This window comes from Oncorhynchus mykiss, chromosome 4, assembly GCF_013265735.2.
Source record: "Oncorhynchus mykiss isolate Arlee chromosome 4, USDA_OmykA_1.1, whole genome shotgun sequence".
Lineage (NCBI taxonomy): Eukaryota > Metazoa > Chordata > Actinopteri > Salmoniformes > Salmonidae > Oncorhynchus > Oncorhynchus mykiss.
This window is the reverse complement of record NC_048568.1, coordinates 16,674,214-16,691,721: the sequence shown is the minus strand read 5'-3', so window position 1 is coordinate 16,691,721 and position 17,508 is coordinate 16,674,214. Positions and strand designations below refer to the sequence as shown.

The window sequence follows — 17,508 nt, the reverse complement described above, 5'->3', positions numbered from 1 at the left end:
CCCACTCCCTCATTTTTTTCTGGTTACATTACATTGAATAAACTAAGCAAACCAGACCCAGCTGCTACTGCATTGGTGTCTATGAGAGAACCACCCCGTTAAGCAGACCGGAACTGACCATTGTTTTCCAATGGTAAATGGCCCGAGTGAACAATCTTCATTTATTCACCTTTTGGTACTACCTTATCTTTGACATTGTCTGCATAATCTTATATTTCACATTTTCAAATATCTGAAGCAATACATTTTATCTATGGCATAATAGCATAGCATAATCCGAACAAACTGATGTTAAAACCATATCCAACATAGGAAACAGATACAAGTGTATGTCAAGTCCAGCATTCTCCTGGTAGGGTGTGAGGGTCGGGACTGACTGTAATGGATGTGGGCATCTCCCTTAGGTTGTACTCAGCCTTGTTGGGCAGAGGCTGCTGTCCCAGGAGCTCCCACATGGCATGGGGGGAGGACAGCAGGTTGACCAAGGACAGGAACGACTGGGGGGAAGGGAAGGGGTGGGGTCAAAACAGTCATACATCAAACAGTCATACAGTCATTTGGTTGTTCCGAAAAGCTAAAGTCAAGATGAAATGAGTTTGGGTTTATGACAAGGTTGGGGTGCAGCAATTTTTGTTGTTTCTTTCCTACATTCTATTTATTCAAATAGCTTTTTTTTTTGCTGAAAATGGAACGTTGGAACGTTATAAGTCTAAAGATCTATACTGCATTTCAATAAAAAAGGATCAAAGGGGTGACAATTACATTCACATGTGCTCCAGACAGTGTGTATTGCGGAGGTGTATCAGAGGACTGACATATTGCTAGATCATCTCAAACTGATGAACACCAACTGTGAATACCTGAGTAGATTACTTCCTGTAGATTGGTGAATATAAAAGACCATATTGAAATAAAACATCCGAAAACAAGAGTTAGGCTATTATCTGTTGGATCCCGTTATTTAATTTAGGGGATAAATGGCAGCAAAACAAAAACATAATTGTCTTTCTTGTCATTCTGGCTCCCATCCTGTCTGAATATGGTATAGACCTACCACTCAACCTTTGACCCACCCACCATGAATAGCTAACAGAACAGGGCCCACAGTCATAACACCAATGTCAATCAGAGCACTGCTCACTAAAATAAACCATCCATCCTGTTCATGAGCACTCTCTGTAGTAAGTCCTCTCTCTGACCTGATGGCCAAGAAAGGCTGACTGTGAATACCAAGGCTGAGTTGTCCTGCTGATTATCCTCAGGAGGCTGCATGAGGAAACCATGGACGTTGAAGCACACGGCACTGTAAAGATCTGAGCAAAATCATTTACCTTCAGACAGCTCCTGTCAATGGGGTCCATGGGGGTGGACTTGGGGTGAACGACCCTGACATCCTCTCTCCCACACTCCAGGACCGACCATATCTCCACCACTAAGGCCTGCACAAAACCTGCCAGGACATACTGAGGGGTAACTCATGTGTTAACACTATATAACAATATGCTCTGTTTTACTAGTAGTATTACTGTACCAGAACTGTGTAAAGCCACCACACCGGGGGCTGTTGCTGCTACCTGTGTTACCATCACACCATAGCCAAACTTCTCACATCGGCTGACCTGGAGGAAAGCGTTTTCACAGATTTGAGAATAGCCCATGATTGCTATTAGCCAAAAGCTATTTACTATCTTGCATAATCAAAAAAGTGTTTGTGTGTGCATGTCTTTGTGTGAAGAATATTAGTTTATTCTGAAAATGGGAACACATTAGTTAGGCCAGAGGCATGGCTCTATCCTCTGGGTTATCGAAATGGCACTCAGATGTATAAATACACCGTATTTCTGTTAATTGATTTGATGTAAATCACTAGCTCAAACAATTGATCGAAAATAAAGATGAAAGTAAAACAACAAGTGGAAAACGCAAGAAAGACCTACAGAATTTAAGCCTCAGATACCAAGCACATTTTCACCAATATTGTGGATGAATCAAAGTAATGAGCATTATTAACTACAGATAGGACTAAAATCTGAAATGCAAGATTTAAAACATGTATAAATGTAAATACAAAGTGATTTCATGTGTAAAGATTCTTAACTAATTACAAAACAATGGCGCAAATTAAAAATAGATTAGCTTAATTACAATCTGGAGCAAAATGTACGCAAAACAAGGAAGGTAATTAAGAAGTGCATGTTAACAATTCTAGTCAATTAAGTCAGAAGGGAATTGTGCCCAGGTTTGCAGTACATGATGTATACATTGGGCAGTAAGGCTACATAAAAAGACATTAATACTTCAAATTCAGTGTAGCGGTACCAGCATACAGTGCATTGCGAAAGTATTCGGCCCCCTTGAACTTTGCGACCTTTTGCCACATTTCAGGCTTCAAACATAAAGATATAAAACTGTATTTTTTTGTGAAGAATCAACAACAAGTGGGACACAATCATGAAGTGGAACGACATTTATTGGATATTTCAAACTTTTTTAACAAATCAAAAACTGAAAAATTGGGCGTGCAAAATTATTCAGCCCCTTTACTTTCAGTGCAGCAAACTCTCTCCAGAAGTTCAGTGAGGATCTCTGAATGATCCAATGTTGACCTAAATGACTAATGATGATAAATACATTCCACCTGTGTGTAATCAAGTCTCCGTATAAATGCACCTGCACTGTGATAGTCTCAGAGGTCCGTTAAAAGCGCAGAGAGCATCATGAAGAACAAGGAACACACCAGGCAGGTCCGAGATACTGTTGTAAAGAAGTTTAAAGCCGGATTTGGATACAAAAAGATTTAAACATCCCAAGGAGCACTGTGCAAGCGATAATATTGAAATGGAAGGAGTATCAGACCACTGCAAATCTACCAAGACCTGGCCGTCCCTCTAAACTTTCAGCTCATACAAGGAGAAGACTGATCAGAGATGCAGCCAAGAGGCCCATGATCACTCTGGATGAACTGCAGAGATCTACAGCTGAGGTGGGAGACTCTGTCCATAGGACAACAATCAGTCGTATATTGCACAAATCTGGCCTTTTTGGAAGAGTGGCAAGAAAGCCATTTCTTAAAGATATCCATAAAAAGTGTTGTTTAAAGTTTGCCACAAGCCACCTGGGAGACACACCAAACATGTGGAAGAAGGTGCTCTGGTCAGATGAAACCAAAATGTAACTTTTTGGCAACAATGCAAAACGTTATGTTTGGCGTAAAAGCAACACAGCTGAACACACCATCCCCACTGTCAAACATGGTAGTGGCAGCATCATGGTTTGGGCCTGCTTTTCTTCAGCAGGGACAGGGAAGATGGTTAAAATTGATGGGAAGTTGGATGGAGCCAAACACAGGACCATTCTGGAAGAAAACCTGATGGAGTCTGCAAAAGACCTGAGACTGGGACGGAGATTTGTCTTCCAACAAGACAATGATCCAAAACATAAAGCAAAATCTACAATGGAATGGTTCAAAAATAAACATATCCAGGTGTTAGAATGGCAAAGTCAAAGTCCAGACCTGAATCCAATCGAGAATCTGTGGAAAGAACTGAAAACTGCTGTTCACAAATGCTCTCCATCCAACCTCACTGAGCTCAAGCTGTTTTGCAAGGAGGAATGGGAAAAAAATTCAGTCTCTCGATGTGCAAAACTGATAGAGACATACCCCAAGCGACTTACAGCTGTAATCGCAGCAAAAGGTGGCGCTACAAAGTATTAACTTAAGGGGGCTGAATAATTTAGCACGCCCAATTTTTCAGTTTTTGATTTGTTAAAAAAGTTTGAAACATCCAATAAATGTCGTTCCACTTCATGATTGTGTCCCACTTGTTGTTGATTCTTCACAAAAAAATACAGTTTTATATCTATATGTTTGAAGCCTGAAATGTGGCAAAAGGTCGCAAAGTTCAAGGGGGCCGAATACTTTCGCAAGGCACTGTATGTACAGTTGAAATCAGAAGTTTACATACACTTAGGTTGGAGTCATTAAAACTCGTTTTTCAACCACTCCACAAATTTCTTGTTAACAAACCAGTTTTGGCAAGTCGGTTAGGACATCTACTTTGTGCATGACACAAGTCATTTTTCCAACAATTGTTTACAGACAGATTATTTCACTTAAAATTCACTGTATCATAATTCCAGTGGGTCAGAACACACTAAGTTGACTGTGCCTTTAAACAGCTTGGAAAATTCCAGAAAATTATGTCATGGCTCTATAAGCTTCTGATAGGCTAATTGACATCATTTGAGTCAATTGGAGGAGTACCAGTGGATGTATTTCAAGGCCTACCTTCAAACTTAGAGCCTCTTTGCTTGACATGGAAAAATCTAATGAAATCATCCTTGGGAGTAATTTCCAAACGCCTGAAGGTACCACGTTCATCTGTACAAACAATAGTACGCAAGTATAAACTCCATGGGACCACGCAGCCGTCATACCGCTCAGGAAGGAGACGCGTTCTGTCTCCTAGAGATGAACGTAATTCGGTGCGAAAAGTGCAAATCAATCCCAGAACAACAGCAAAAGACCTTGTGAAGATGTGGGAGGAAACAGGTACAAAAGTATCTATATCCACAGTAAAACGAGTCCTATATCGACATAACCTGAAAGGTCACTCAGCAAGGAAGAAGCCACTGCTCCAAAACTGCCATAAAAAAAGCCAAACTACGGTTTGCAACTGCACATGAGAACAAAGATCGTACTTTTTGGAGAAATGTCCTCTGGTTTGATGAAACAAAATAGAACTGTTTGGCCATAATGACCATCGTTATGTTTGGAGGAAAAAGGGAAAGCTTGCAAGCCGAAGAACACCATCCCAACCGTGAAGCACGGGGGTGGCAGCATCATGTTGTGGGGGTGCATTGCTGCAGGAGGGACTGGTTCACTTCACAAAATATAACATCATGAGGCAGGAAAATTACCCAACTTATTGTGGGAAGTTTGTGGAAGGCTACCTGAAATGTTTGACCCAAGTTAAACAATTTAAAGGCAATACTACCAAATACTAATTGAGTGTATGTATACTTCTGACCCACTGTGAATGTGGAAATAAAAGCTTAAATAAATAATTTTCCCTACTCTTATTCTGACATTTCACAATCTTAAAATAAAGTGGTCATCATAACTGACCTAACACAGGGAATTTTTACTAGGATTAAATGTCAGGAATTGTGTAAAACTGAGTTTAAATATATTTGGCTAAGGTGTATGTAAACTTCCGACTTCAACTGTATACTGTATATAAATACTAAGTAGGGTAGTGGACTCGATTTAGCCTATTCATCCCTACCATGGTGTTTTCTCTCCATACCTGTAGTTTCTTGGTAAACCTGGAGAACATGTAGGTGACACACTCATTGATGGCTCCAGTCTGCTGGAGGAGCAGCAGGCCTTTCGGTGTGGCAGCGAAGTTCAGCAGGTTGTCCAGCAAAGTCTCCTCCCAAACCACTCTGTGTGAACAGACAGCAGAAGGAATGATTGATGGGAAGACTCATTATTTTCCATCTTATTTATCCTTCCTAACAACATGCTAGAGGGGTGACTGAAAATAAAATCACAACATAATTATAATAGATGCTGTTTGCCTGCAGGGGGAGACACAAAGAAACTTACACATTCTGCAGCTCCTGAGAGGATGTGCCGGGGATGGCTCCGGGAACCGGGGTGGGAACTCTTTCTGACAGGGAGCTTGTCTGTGAGAGAGAAAAGAAACCTTCAGCTTGAGCCTTTGTTTTTCTCCCCTGAACCCGTACACTGAACTTCAACAATGAGGAGTTCAGCAGTCATGTTAGAGGCTCTTTATACCTTCCTCCATAGAGGCACAGGGCTCACAGGGATCCATTATTAGCAGTGTAGAAAGTTCTCTGTCTCCTGTAGCTGCCTGCCTGATATGCAACACCCATCACAAAACAATGGCCTTAGACAATATGGTTTTGTTTAAACTTTCATGAAATTTGGTTTGTGGAGGTGCTATTGTGAAGGCAAAGTTTTGTTCTGGGGTTTGTGAGGGTAGTTGACAAGCTCTAATTGAGAATTGTTTAACACTCGCAAGGCCGCCAGACGGAACACCAGGACGCGTTCTCAAAGCATGCACAGACCAGCTGGCAAGTGTGTAATCCCAACATGTTTCAAGCTGACCACCATTGTCTCTGTTCCCAAGAATTCCAAGGTAACCTGCCAGCTGTCATTATGAAGTGCTTTGAAAGGCTGGTCATGAGACACATCACACCATCATCCCAGATACCCTGGACCCACTCCAATTAGCATACCGCCCAGCAGATCCACAGATGACACAATCTCAGTTGCACTTCACACTGTCCTCTCCCAACCTGGACAAAAGGGGAAATAACTATTTGAAAATGCTGTTCATAAACTACAGCTCAGCGTTCAACATCATTGTCCATCACCAAGCTGTGGACCCTGGGACTGAACACCACCCTCTGTAACTGTTCGGTGGTGAGGGTAGGCAACAACACCTCCGCCACACTGACCCTCAACACGGGGGACCCTCAAGGGTGTTTGCTTAGTCCCCTCCTGTACTCCATGTTCACCCTCGACTGTGTAGCCACCCACGACTCCAACACCATCATCAAGTATGCTGACGACACTCCGGTGGTAGGCCTGATCACCGACGACGATGAGACAGCCTACAGGGAGGGGTCAGATATGTCATGGGCCTCAACAAGTCGCACCATGGAGAGCATCTTGACTGGTTGCATCACCGCTTGGTGTGGCAAATGCACCACCCTCGACTGCAAAGCGCTACAGAGGGTGGTGCGGACAGCTGCCATTCAGGACGTGTCAGAGGAAGGCCATAAAAATTGCTGAAGTCTCCAGCCACAGACTGTTCACTCAGCTACCGTCCGGCAAACGGTACTGGAGTATCAGCTCTCGGACCAACAGGCTCCGAGACCATTTCTACCCCCAAGCCATAAGACAACTAAATAGTTACCTAATGGTTACCTGGACTATATGCACTGACCCTCTCTTGCACTGACTCTATGCGCACTCACAAGACTACACACACACACACACACACACACAGATACACTCACTGACACACACACACACACAGAAAACCCACACACATACACTACATACGCACACACACACGCTTACCTTCGACACACATACACACACGCATATGAACATAACATATACACACATTCACACACACTTTTACTCTCATCATATACTGACGCTACTCTGTTCTTTAGTTTACTCTTATTATTATCTATCCTGATGCCTAGTCTCTTTACCCTGCCTTCATATAGATAAAGTACAGTATCTACAGTGCCTTGCGAAAGTATTCGGCTCCCTTGAACTTTGCGACCTTTTGCCACATTTCAGGCTTCAAACATAAAGATATAAAACTGTATTTTTTTGTGAAGAATCAACAACAAGTGGGACACAATCATGAAGTGGAACAACATTTATTGGATATTTCAAACTTTTTTAACAAATCCAAAACTGAAAAATTGGGCGTGCAAAATTATTCAGCCCCTTTACTTTCAGTGCAGCAAACTCTCACCAGAAGTTCAGTGAGGATCTCTGAATGATCCAATGTTGACCTAAATGACTAATGATGATAAATACAATCTACCTGTGTGTAATCAAGTCTCCGTATGAATGCACCTGCACTGTGATAGTCTCAGAGGTCCGTTAAAAGCGCAGAGAGCATCATGAAGAACAAGGAACACACCAGGCAGGTCCGAGATACTGTTGTGAAGAAGTTTAAAGCCGGATTTGGATACAAAAATATTTCCCAAGCTTTAAACATCCTAAGGAGCACTGTGCAAGCGATAATATTGAAATGGAAGGAGTATTAGACCACTGCAAATCTACCAAGACCTGGTCGTCCCTCTAAATTTTCAGCTCAAGACTGATCAGAGATGCAGCCAAGAGGCCCATGATCACTCTGGATGAACTGCAGAGATCTACAGCTGAGGTGGGAGACTCTGTCCATAGGACAACAATCAGTCGTATATTGCACAAATCTGACCTTTATGGAAGAGTGGCAAGAAGAAAGCCATTTCTTAAAGATATCCATAAAAAGTGTTGTTTAAAGTTTGCCACAAGCCACCTGGGAGACACACCAAACATGTGGAAGAAGGTGCTCTGGTCAGATGAAACCAAAATTGAACTTTTTGGCAACAATGCAAAACGTTATGTTTGGCGTAAAAGCAACACAGCTGAAGACACCATCCCCACTGTCAAACATGGTGGTGGCAGCATCATGGTTTGGGCCTGCTTTTCTTCAGCAGGGACAGGGAAGATGGTTAAAATTGATGGGAAGATGGATGGAGCCAAATACAGGACCATTCTGGAAGAAAACCTGATGGAGTCTGCAAAAGACCTGAGACTGGGACGGAGATTTGTCTTCCAACAAGACAATGATCCAAAACATAAAGCAAAATCTACAATGGAATGGTTCAAAAATAAACATATCCAGGTGTTAGAATGGCCAAGTCAAAGTCCAGACCTGAATCCAATCGAGAATCTGTGGAAAGAACTGAAAACTGCTGTTCACAAATGCTCTCCATCCAACCTCACTGAGCTCGAGCTGTTTTGCAAGGAGGAATGGGAAAAAATGTCAGTCTCTCGATGTGCAAAACTGATAAAGATATAACCCAAGCGACTTACAGCTGTAATCGCAGCAAAAGGTGGCGCTACAAAGTATTAACTTAAGGGGGCTGAATAATTTTGCACGCCCAATTTTTCAGTTTTTGATTTGTTAAAAAAGTTTGAAATATCCAATAAATGTCGTTCCACTTCATGATTGTGTCCCACTTGTTGTTGATTCTTCACAAAAAAATACAGTTTTATATCTTTATGTTTGAAGCCTGAAATGTGGCAAAAGGTCGCAAAGTTCAAGGGGGCCGAATACTTTCGCAAGGCACTGTACCTCATACATCTCTCTGCACATTGATCTGGTAATTGCCCTGTATATTGCTCCATTCTTGTGTATTTTATTCCTCTTGTATTACTATTTTTCTTTTTATTATAAATCTCTGCATCATTGGAAGGGCTCGTAAGAAAGCATTTCATGGTCAAGCCTACACCTGTTGTATTCGGGGCATGTGACAAATACAATTTTGTTCGATTTTTAAGACACCACGGATGCTGGAGGTTTACAGATCAACAAAATACAGCTTGTCCATCGTAAAGTATGGTTTTCGGTAACCTCCAGCATTCTTGGTCATTTAATGACTCCAAACATTTTATAGGGCTGCAGGAACTTTAACTTTCTGACATTTGACTAAACAGGTAAAATAGTATTTTTCTGATGTCTTCCCCCCCCCCCCCCCCCCCCACCAAGTACAATAGTTAATACTGTATTTCACATGTTATGTTTATGAGAACATTTTAGGAGGGTGGAGTTTGTTGGTATCTGAATGTGGGATAAGGATTACTTAGAATTCCTATTGATAAAGGCGTAGACAATGGCTCATAAAAGCAAACAGCATATCATACCTGCTTGCTGGCAAATGAGTAATCAAACTAGTAAAACTGCTGATACACTGGGAGTGTCTTAGGATAAATTAAAGATCTTGCTTATGTAACCTTATATATATATATATATAGTATACACTGAGTGTACAAAACATTAGGAACAACTTCCTAATATTGAGTTGCACTCAAAACAGCCTCAATTCGTCGGGGTCATGGACTCTACAAGCTGTCGAAAGCGTTCCACAGGGATGCTGGCCCATGTTGACTACAATGCTTCCCACTGTTGTGTCAAGTTGGCTGGATGTCTTTCGGGTGGTGGACCATTCGTGAAACACACGGGACACTTTTGAGTGTGAAAAACCCAGCAGCGTGGCAGTTCTTGACTAACTCAAATGTGTGCGCCAGGCACCTACTACCATAACCCATTCTAAGGCACTTAAATATTTAGTCTTGACAATTCACCCTCTGAATGACACATATACACAATCCATGTCTCAATTGTCTCAAGGCTTAAAAATCCTTCTTTAACCTGCCTTCTCCCCTTCATCTACACTGATTGAAGTGGATTTAACAGGTGACATCAATAAGTGATCATATCTTTCACCTGAATTCACCTGGTCAGTCTATGGCATGGAAAGAGCAGGTGTCCTTAATGTTTTGTACACTCAGTGTTTAATGGCTCAACACAAGTTGAGTCTCAGTGATGTTACATCTCAGTGGAAGTACTTTTGTCCCAATACTTTTGGTCCCCTAAAACGGTGGGACTACTACAGTGGTTCTCCCTTTAAAAGTTTTGAGCTTATGCCGTGACCATTTGTGGTAGATGGTGGCAGATTGTGGTAAATTGCATCATTCTGGCAACAACGGCTGACATTTAAATAACGTGCCATAGAATTCTGCGGCACCCCGCAAGCTGTGCTGCAGTACGCAGCAACTTTTAAAAGAAGAACCACTGTATGTACAAAAAGTGCAGTAACTAAAGCTGACAGTCTGCACTTTAACCTCATAGTCATTGTATCATTTCAAATCCAAAGTGCTGGAGTACAGATAGATACGTATAGATTGCATCAGGATTACTGTTAAAGTGCTATTTGGGTTGTTAATTGGATTTGTTCCATTATTTCTTGATTTCTTGTTCTTTCTATTTTTAATTGATTATTTGTGTACCTGTTTGACATTTTACTGCATTGTTAGGAGCTAGTAACATAAGCATTTCGCTGCACCAACTATAACATCTGCTAAACTGTGTACGCGACCAATACATTTAGAATTGATTAGTATGATGGAAAATTGCTTCCTTTTCAGTAGAGTAAAAACATACCTTTTTCCAAGCTGCAGCGATGCACTCATGCAGGCCATAGGGCCTGAGCACCTGCAGTCCTTCACATGTGTTGTACATCTGCCGACACACGAAGATAAAGGCCCCGCTCACGCCATAGGATGTCTCTGCATTCCGTAACAATGGCAGCTCTTTAGCCAGGAGCCTCTGGGTGAACTGAACGATTACATGGGCAGCTGAAATACTAGACCACAAATAAAACACCCTGATCGATTACATGAGCCGTCACTCATACTGGTATACCATTCAAATGTTTGATGTATAAGGATTAACAATCCAACATAAATTGTTGTGCTCTGTAAGTACACGAGAAAAATTGTCATACTTTTTTAGTACACTTAAGATGCTGAAAGTGCAATATTCATAATAATAAACAATGAATAAGTACCCTGTGTATAAAATACGTTTTTTACTTACCCTTCCCCCTCACCAGAAACTAGATTTCTTTCATATAAGAAAAGTGATAATCCTCGCTCAGTGGTGGCAATTCTTGCGAGAGTGTCTGCTATATGAATCAATGAAGTTTCTGGGGAGTTTAATTTAGCCTGTGACACAAAACACTTAATTGAAATGGCTTTGGGCACATTGCAGAATTAATGCAAAATAACACAGACAACTCATACAGTGCAAATGCAACTAACTTTCCACATACCATCAACACATTTCTACAATACTAATAAACATCATGCTGGGGATGTTGGTTCATTCATTTGTATATAGAACTGAAATATTGTATAAATAAACACTTGGATTTACCCCAGCTTACACTGCATTACATATATTGAATAAATGCAGGTTTATAACCATTAGAGCTGAGAGATTGTATTATTTTACTGTAGTTATTTAGTGATACTGTACCAAGTAACCTAAAATGTAACAGATGCTTTATGGTGACCTGCTTTATGCTGACCTGCTTTACGCTGACCTGTTTTATACTGACCTGCTTTATGCTGATCTGTTTTTACTGACCTGCTTTATGCTGATCTGCTTTTGCTGACCTGTTTTAGACTGACCTGCTTTATGCTGATCTGCTTTATACTGACCTGTTCTCCTTTGAGCAGGGTGATGATGGGTGCCAGAAGTGTCTCTATGACAGGGGTTTGGTAAAGGCACTCCACTGCACACTCTGTGCGGTCACCCAGGGTCCTCAGCAACTCCATTACAAGAGTGGTGGGAGAGAGAGTGTCTAGAAACACAATTGCAACGACACACATGCAGACATGCACATACACCCACCCACACAACCATACGGGACAGCTCAGTTTAAGATTTTACGACACAGCAACGAAAATTCCTAAGTATCAGTAATCATTATTTGAACAAAGACCATGAAAGATATGTTAATTTTAAGCTATAGTTTGTGGCTTTAGCTGTGGAGCACTGGCAAAGGACATGCTGTTTGACAGGGAAGGTACATTACTATTGATCATTTAACTGGGGTAAAGGTATTGTAGTGTTGCTCATGAAAGTGAAGGAGCAATAAAATGGGTGTTGGTGTCACCAACAGATAATATACAATGAGTATACAAAACATTAAGGACACCTTCCTAATATTGAGTTGTGCCTGTCAACAGGGTTGCCCTTAAAATGAGGGACAGACAGACGTGAACGACAAAATAAATAATACTACTTGGAAATTACTTTGTCAAAGCAGCAAAAGAACTAGGGCCGATGAAGGTGGGGGAAAAAAAGTATTCCTAGAAGTCACAAAGGGTGCATCGGGGGACATATCAAAATGCTGCATTTTGGGACTTTAGCCAGACTTCAGTCATTATAAAAATCTGATGTATTGAATTCTCCATGTGGTCTATATTAAAGGGCATGTCCATTAATATAACTTGCTTTTAAATGCAATATTTCTACTTGAAATATCAAAGGGATGCAAAAGGCACTCATTTCGTGGAACAACTCATCTGTTGTTACACCTTCTTGCATAGTTGAGTCATCATCTTAATGAGAGGGTGGGAAGCATGTGTAAAAGAAGGCTGGATAGTGAGCCAAGGGATGGGAGAGGCAACGTGAACCACACCTGCATGTGATGAGTCACTGTGAGGAGGCTTGGGGTGTTGGTACATGATGCTAATCAGAATGACAAGCAAGTCTGTCAGACTGACTGGATCTGTAAGAAAATGACACATGTATCAGACAGTTAGGGTGGCAACCGAGAGTAATGCAACAGCTCTTCCTCCAGGATGGGGGTCAAAGCAACTTCTGTGAAAAAACTGTCAAACTACGCTTTTTTTTCCAGTTTAAAAAAAAGTATTCACTTATGTTCATACCTTTGCGTTTCCACACTGTGACGGGAAAGAGCTTTCTCCCATTAGTGTACATGAGAAGCCTTCCAAGCACACATAATGAGTGAACGAAATACATATATTCCAGCTCCTTGGTAGTGTAGAGAGTCCTTTGAGCAGTGCCTGGACAGAAACAAGATTATGCTTCAACAGTGGGAACAAAAGAGATAACATGCTGTCTAAACCCCTTTAACATTTATTCAGGTGAAACTCCATTCACGACATGTAACAAATAGCATGCTGATGTAATTTGATATGAAACATAATACAATTTCTTCACCAACCTATATTTTAGCATATGCTGAAACAAAAAAACAGTACTGATAATACAGGTTCAAACAAGGGACAAAAAAAGCCTTTTGCACAATCACTGACAACGGGGTCAGTTTATCTGTGTTCATCCAATGCAAGGTCAAGAACGCAGCCTCACTCTACGGCAGAGCTGCCCCACAGAAGACAACACGAGGCACGCTCTGTTTTAAGGAGAACTATAAGGGAGAGAGACATTAGGCATCTTTTTTATTAGGCCTTCCATTCTATATATGAGGCTGTAGGAAATATCAACGGCACTGTATTCAGGAGAAACAGCGTATGGGAGAGAAATAGTGGGCCATTCTTAGGTCTCAGTGGATATAGCATTGGGAAAGGAGAGAGAAGCTAGTCTGAAATAGAATACAGGCTTAGGAAAAGTTTTTTTCAAAAAGCCTAAGGGATGCTTAAATCATTTCTGCACTTCTACAACCCCAGTCTTCCTTACCTAATTACCTCCTACATTGCTTACAATTAGTTGTTTAGCACAATCATGGTGTTGTCCCGCCTACACCCGCTCCCCATGTCCAGGGCTTGACGTCGCCGGTCTACTAATCACCGGTCCTGGCAACCATCATTACCCACACCCGCTCCCCATCATTACCCACACCCGCTCCCCATCATTACCCACACCCGCTCTCCATCATTACCCACACCCGCTCTCCATCATTACCCACACCCGCTCTCCATCATTACCCACACCCGCTCCCCATCATTGTCCACACCCGCTCTCCATCATTACCCACACCCGCTCTCCATCATTACCCACACCCGCTCCCCATCATTACCCACACCCGCTCCCCATTATTACCCACACCCGCTCTCCATCATTACCCACACCCGCTCTCCATCATTACCCACACCCGCTCTCCATCATTACCCACACCCGCTCCCCATCATTACCCACACCCGCCCTCCATCATTACCCACACCCGCCCCCCATCATTACCCACACCCGCTCTCCATCATTACCCACACCCGCTCTCCATCATTACCCACACCCGCTCTCCATCATTACCCACACCCGCTCTCCATCATTACCCACACCCGCTCCCCATCATTACCCACACCCGCTCTCCATCGTTACCAACACCCTCTCCCCATCATTACCCACACCCGCTCCCCATCATTACCCACACCCGCTCTCCATCATTACCCATACCCACTCCCCATCATTACCCACACCCGCTCTCCATCATTACCCACACCCGCTCCCCATCATTACCCACACCCGCTCCCCATCATTACCCACACCCGCTCCCCATCATTACCCACATCCGCTCTCCAACATTACCCACACCCGCTCCCCATCATTACCCACACCCGCTCCCCATCATTACTCACACCCGCTCCCCATCATTACCCACACCCGCTCCCCATCATTACCCACACCCGCTCTCCATCATTACCCACACCCGCTATCCATCATTACCCACACCCGCTCCCCATCATTACCCACACCCGCTCTCCATCATTACCCACACCGCTCCCCATCTTTTACCCACACCCGCTATCCAACATTACCCACACCCGCTCCCCATCATTACCCACACCCGCTCCCGATCATTACTCACACCCGCTCTCCATCATTACCCACACCCGCTCCCCATCATTACCCACACCCGCTCCCCAACATTACCCACACCCGCTCCCCATCATTACCCACACCCGCTCTCCATCATTACCCATACCCGCTCCCCATCATTACCCACACCCGCTCTCCATCATTACCCACACCCGCTCCCCATCATTACCCACACCCGCTCCCCATCATTACCCACACCCGCTCCCCATCATTACCCACACCCGCTCCCCATCATTACCCACACCCGCTCCAAATCATTACCCACACCGGCTCCCCATCATTACCCACACCCGCTCCCCATCACTACCCACACCCACTCCCCATCATTACCCACACCCGCTCCCCATCATTACCCACACCCGCTCTCCACCATTACCCACACCCGCTCCCCATCATTACCCACACCCGCTCCCCATCATTACCCACACCCGCTCCCCATCATTACCCACACCCGCTCCCCATCATTACCCACACCCGCTCCCCATCATTACCCACACCCGCTCCCCATCATTACCCACACCCGCTCCAAATCATTACCCACACCGGCTCTCCATCATTACCCACACCCGCTCTCCATCATTACCCACACCCGCTCTCCATCATTACCCACACCCGCTCCCCATCATTACCCACACCCGCTCTCCATCATTACCCACACCCGCTCTCCATCATTACCCACACCCGCTCTCCATTATTACCCACACCCGCTCTCCATCATTACCCACACCCGCTCTCCATCATTACCCACACCCGCTCTCCATCATTACCCACACCCGCTCCCCATCATTACCCACACCCGCTCTCCATCATTACCCACACCCGCCCCCCATCATTACCCACACCCGCTCTCCATCATTACCCACACCCGCTCTCCATCATTACCCACACCCGCTCTCCATCATTACCCACACCCGCTCTCCATCATTACCCACACCCGCTCCCCATCATTACCCACACCCGCTCTCCATCGTTACCAACACCCGCTCCCCATCATTACCCACACCCGCTCCCCATCATTACCCACACCCGCTCTCCATCATTACCCATACCCACTCCCCATCATTACCCACACCCGCTCTCCATCATTACCCACACCCGCTCCCCATCATTACCCACACCCGCTCCCCATCATTACCCACACCCGCTCCCCATCATTACCCACATCCGCTCTCCAACATTACCCACACCCGCTCCCCATCATTACCCACACCCGCTCCCCATCATTACTCACACCCGCTCCCCATCATTACCCACACCCGCTCCCCATCATTACCCACACCCGCTCTCCATCATTACCCACACCCGCTATCCATCATTACCCACACCCGCTCCCCATCATTACCCACACCCGCTCTCCATCATTACCCACACCGCTCCCCATCTTTTACCCACACCCGCTATCCAACATTACCCACACCCGCTCCCCATCATTACCCACACCCGCTCCCGATCATTACTCACACCCGCTCTCCATCATTACCCACACCCGCTCCCCATCATTACCCACACCCGCTCCCCATCATTACCCACACCCGCTCCCCATCATTACCCACACCCGCTCTCCATCATTACCCATACCCGCTCCCCATCATTACCCACACCCGCTCTCCATCATTACCCACACCCGCTCCCCATCATTACCCACACCCGCTCCCCATCATTACCCACACCCGCTCCCCATCATTACCCACACCCGCTCCCCATCATTACCCACACCCGCTCCCCATCATTACCCACACCCGCTCCAAATCATTACCCACACCGGCTCCCCATCATTACCCACACCCGCTCCCCATCACTACCCACACCCACTCCCCATCATTACCCACACCCGCTCCCCATCATTACCCACACCCGCTCTCCACCATTACCCACACCCGCTCCGCATCACTACCCACACCCGCTCCCCATCATTACCCACACCCGCTCCCCATCATTACCCACACCCGCTCCCCACCATTACCCACACCCGCTCCCCACCATTACCCACACCCGCTATCCATCTTTACCCACACTTGCTCCCGATCATTACCCCCACCTGCTCCCCATCATTACCCACACCTGGACGTCATCATCACCTTGATTACCTTCCCTTTATTTAGCTTTCAGTATCCTCAGTCATCAGGCAGAATTGGTTTGTTTTCACGTTCAGTACACTACTCCTGGTTTGTTCACCTGCCTTGTCTTATTATTAAACTCTCTTTATACACCTGCTTCCTGACTCCCTACATATTCATTACAGGTGAGCTCCAGTTCACACAAGTCATTCTTTGTATCATGGACCAAATGATGAATACATATCACATGGTCATACATAATCTGGGCTTCTCAAGACTCAAAAGACCAGACTTGAATATACTCTGGCTGCTGTTATAGACATTTTGCTATTCTACTCCCTGAGCTTGGCCAGTCAGTGATTTCCTCCATCCCCACCATCCCTAACAGTATTTCACTATGCAGCTCTTCTGCTCTTCCCCAGACTACACAGTATACACAGTGGTAATCTCTTTCAAAGCATGGGAGCCCTCCT

General features: G+C 44.4%; 1 protein-coding gene across 7 annotated transcripts in view; it reads right to left on the bottom strand.

Annotated features, from left to right (window-relative positions):
• Window positions 1-17,508, bottom strand: part of tbc1d32 (TBC1 domain family, member 32) — a 42,562-nt gene that overhangs the window by 19,086 nt on the left and 5,968 nt on the right. For 6 of the 7 annotated variants that reach the window (XR_005051474.1, XR_005051476.1, XR_002473267.2 and 3 more), the window contains 10 exons: window positions 13,070-13,207; window positions 12,820-12,909; window positions 11,834-11,976; window positions 11,208-11,335; window positions 10,773-10,974; window positions 5,612-5,691; window positions 5,310-5,448; window positions 1,532-1,619; window positions 1,332-1,450; window positions 378-497 (listed from right to left, as the gene is read on the bottom strand). Coding sequence is in view for 1 of the 7 variants with exons in the window: in XM_021600403.2 (XP_021456078.1) it covers window positions 378-497; window positions 1,332-1,450; window positions 1,532-1,619; window positions 5,310-5,448; window positions 5,612-5,691; window positions 10,773-10,974; window positions 11,208-11,335; window positions 11,834-11,976; window positions 12,820-12,909; window positions 13,070-13,207 (1,247 nt within the window). In the remaining 6 variants the exon portion in view is untranslated. Of the gene's footprint in view, window positions 1-377; window positions 498-1,331; window positions 1,464-1,531; window positions 1,620-5,309; window positions 5,449-5,611; window positions 5,692-10,772; window positions 10,975-11,207; window positions 11,336-11,833; window positions 11,977-12,819; window positions 12,910-13,069; window positions 13,208-17,508 lie in introns of all 7 variants that reach the window. The other variant, XR_005051478.1, reaches the window with a different exon arrangement.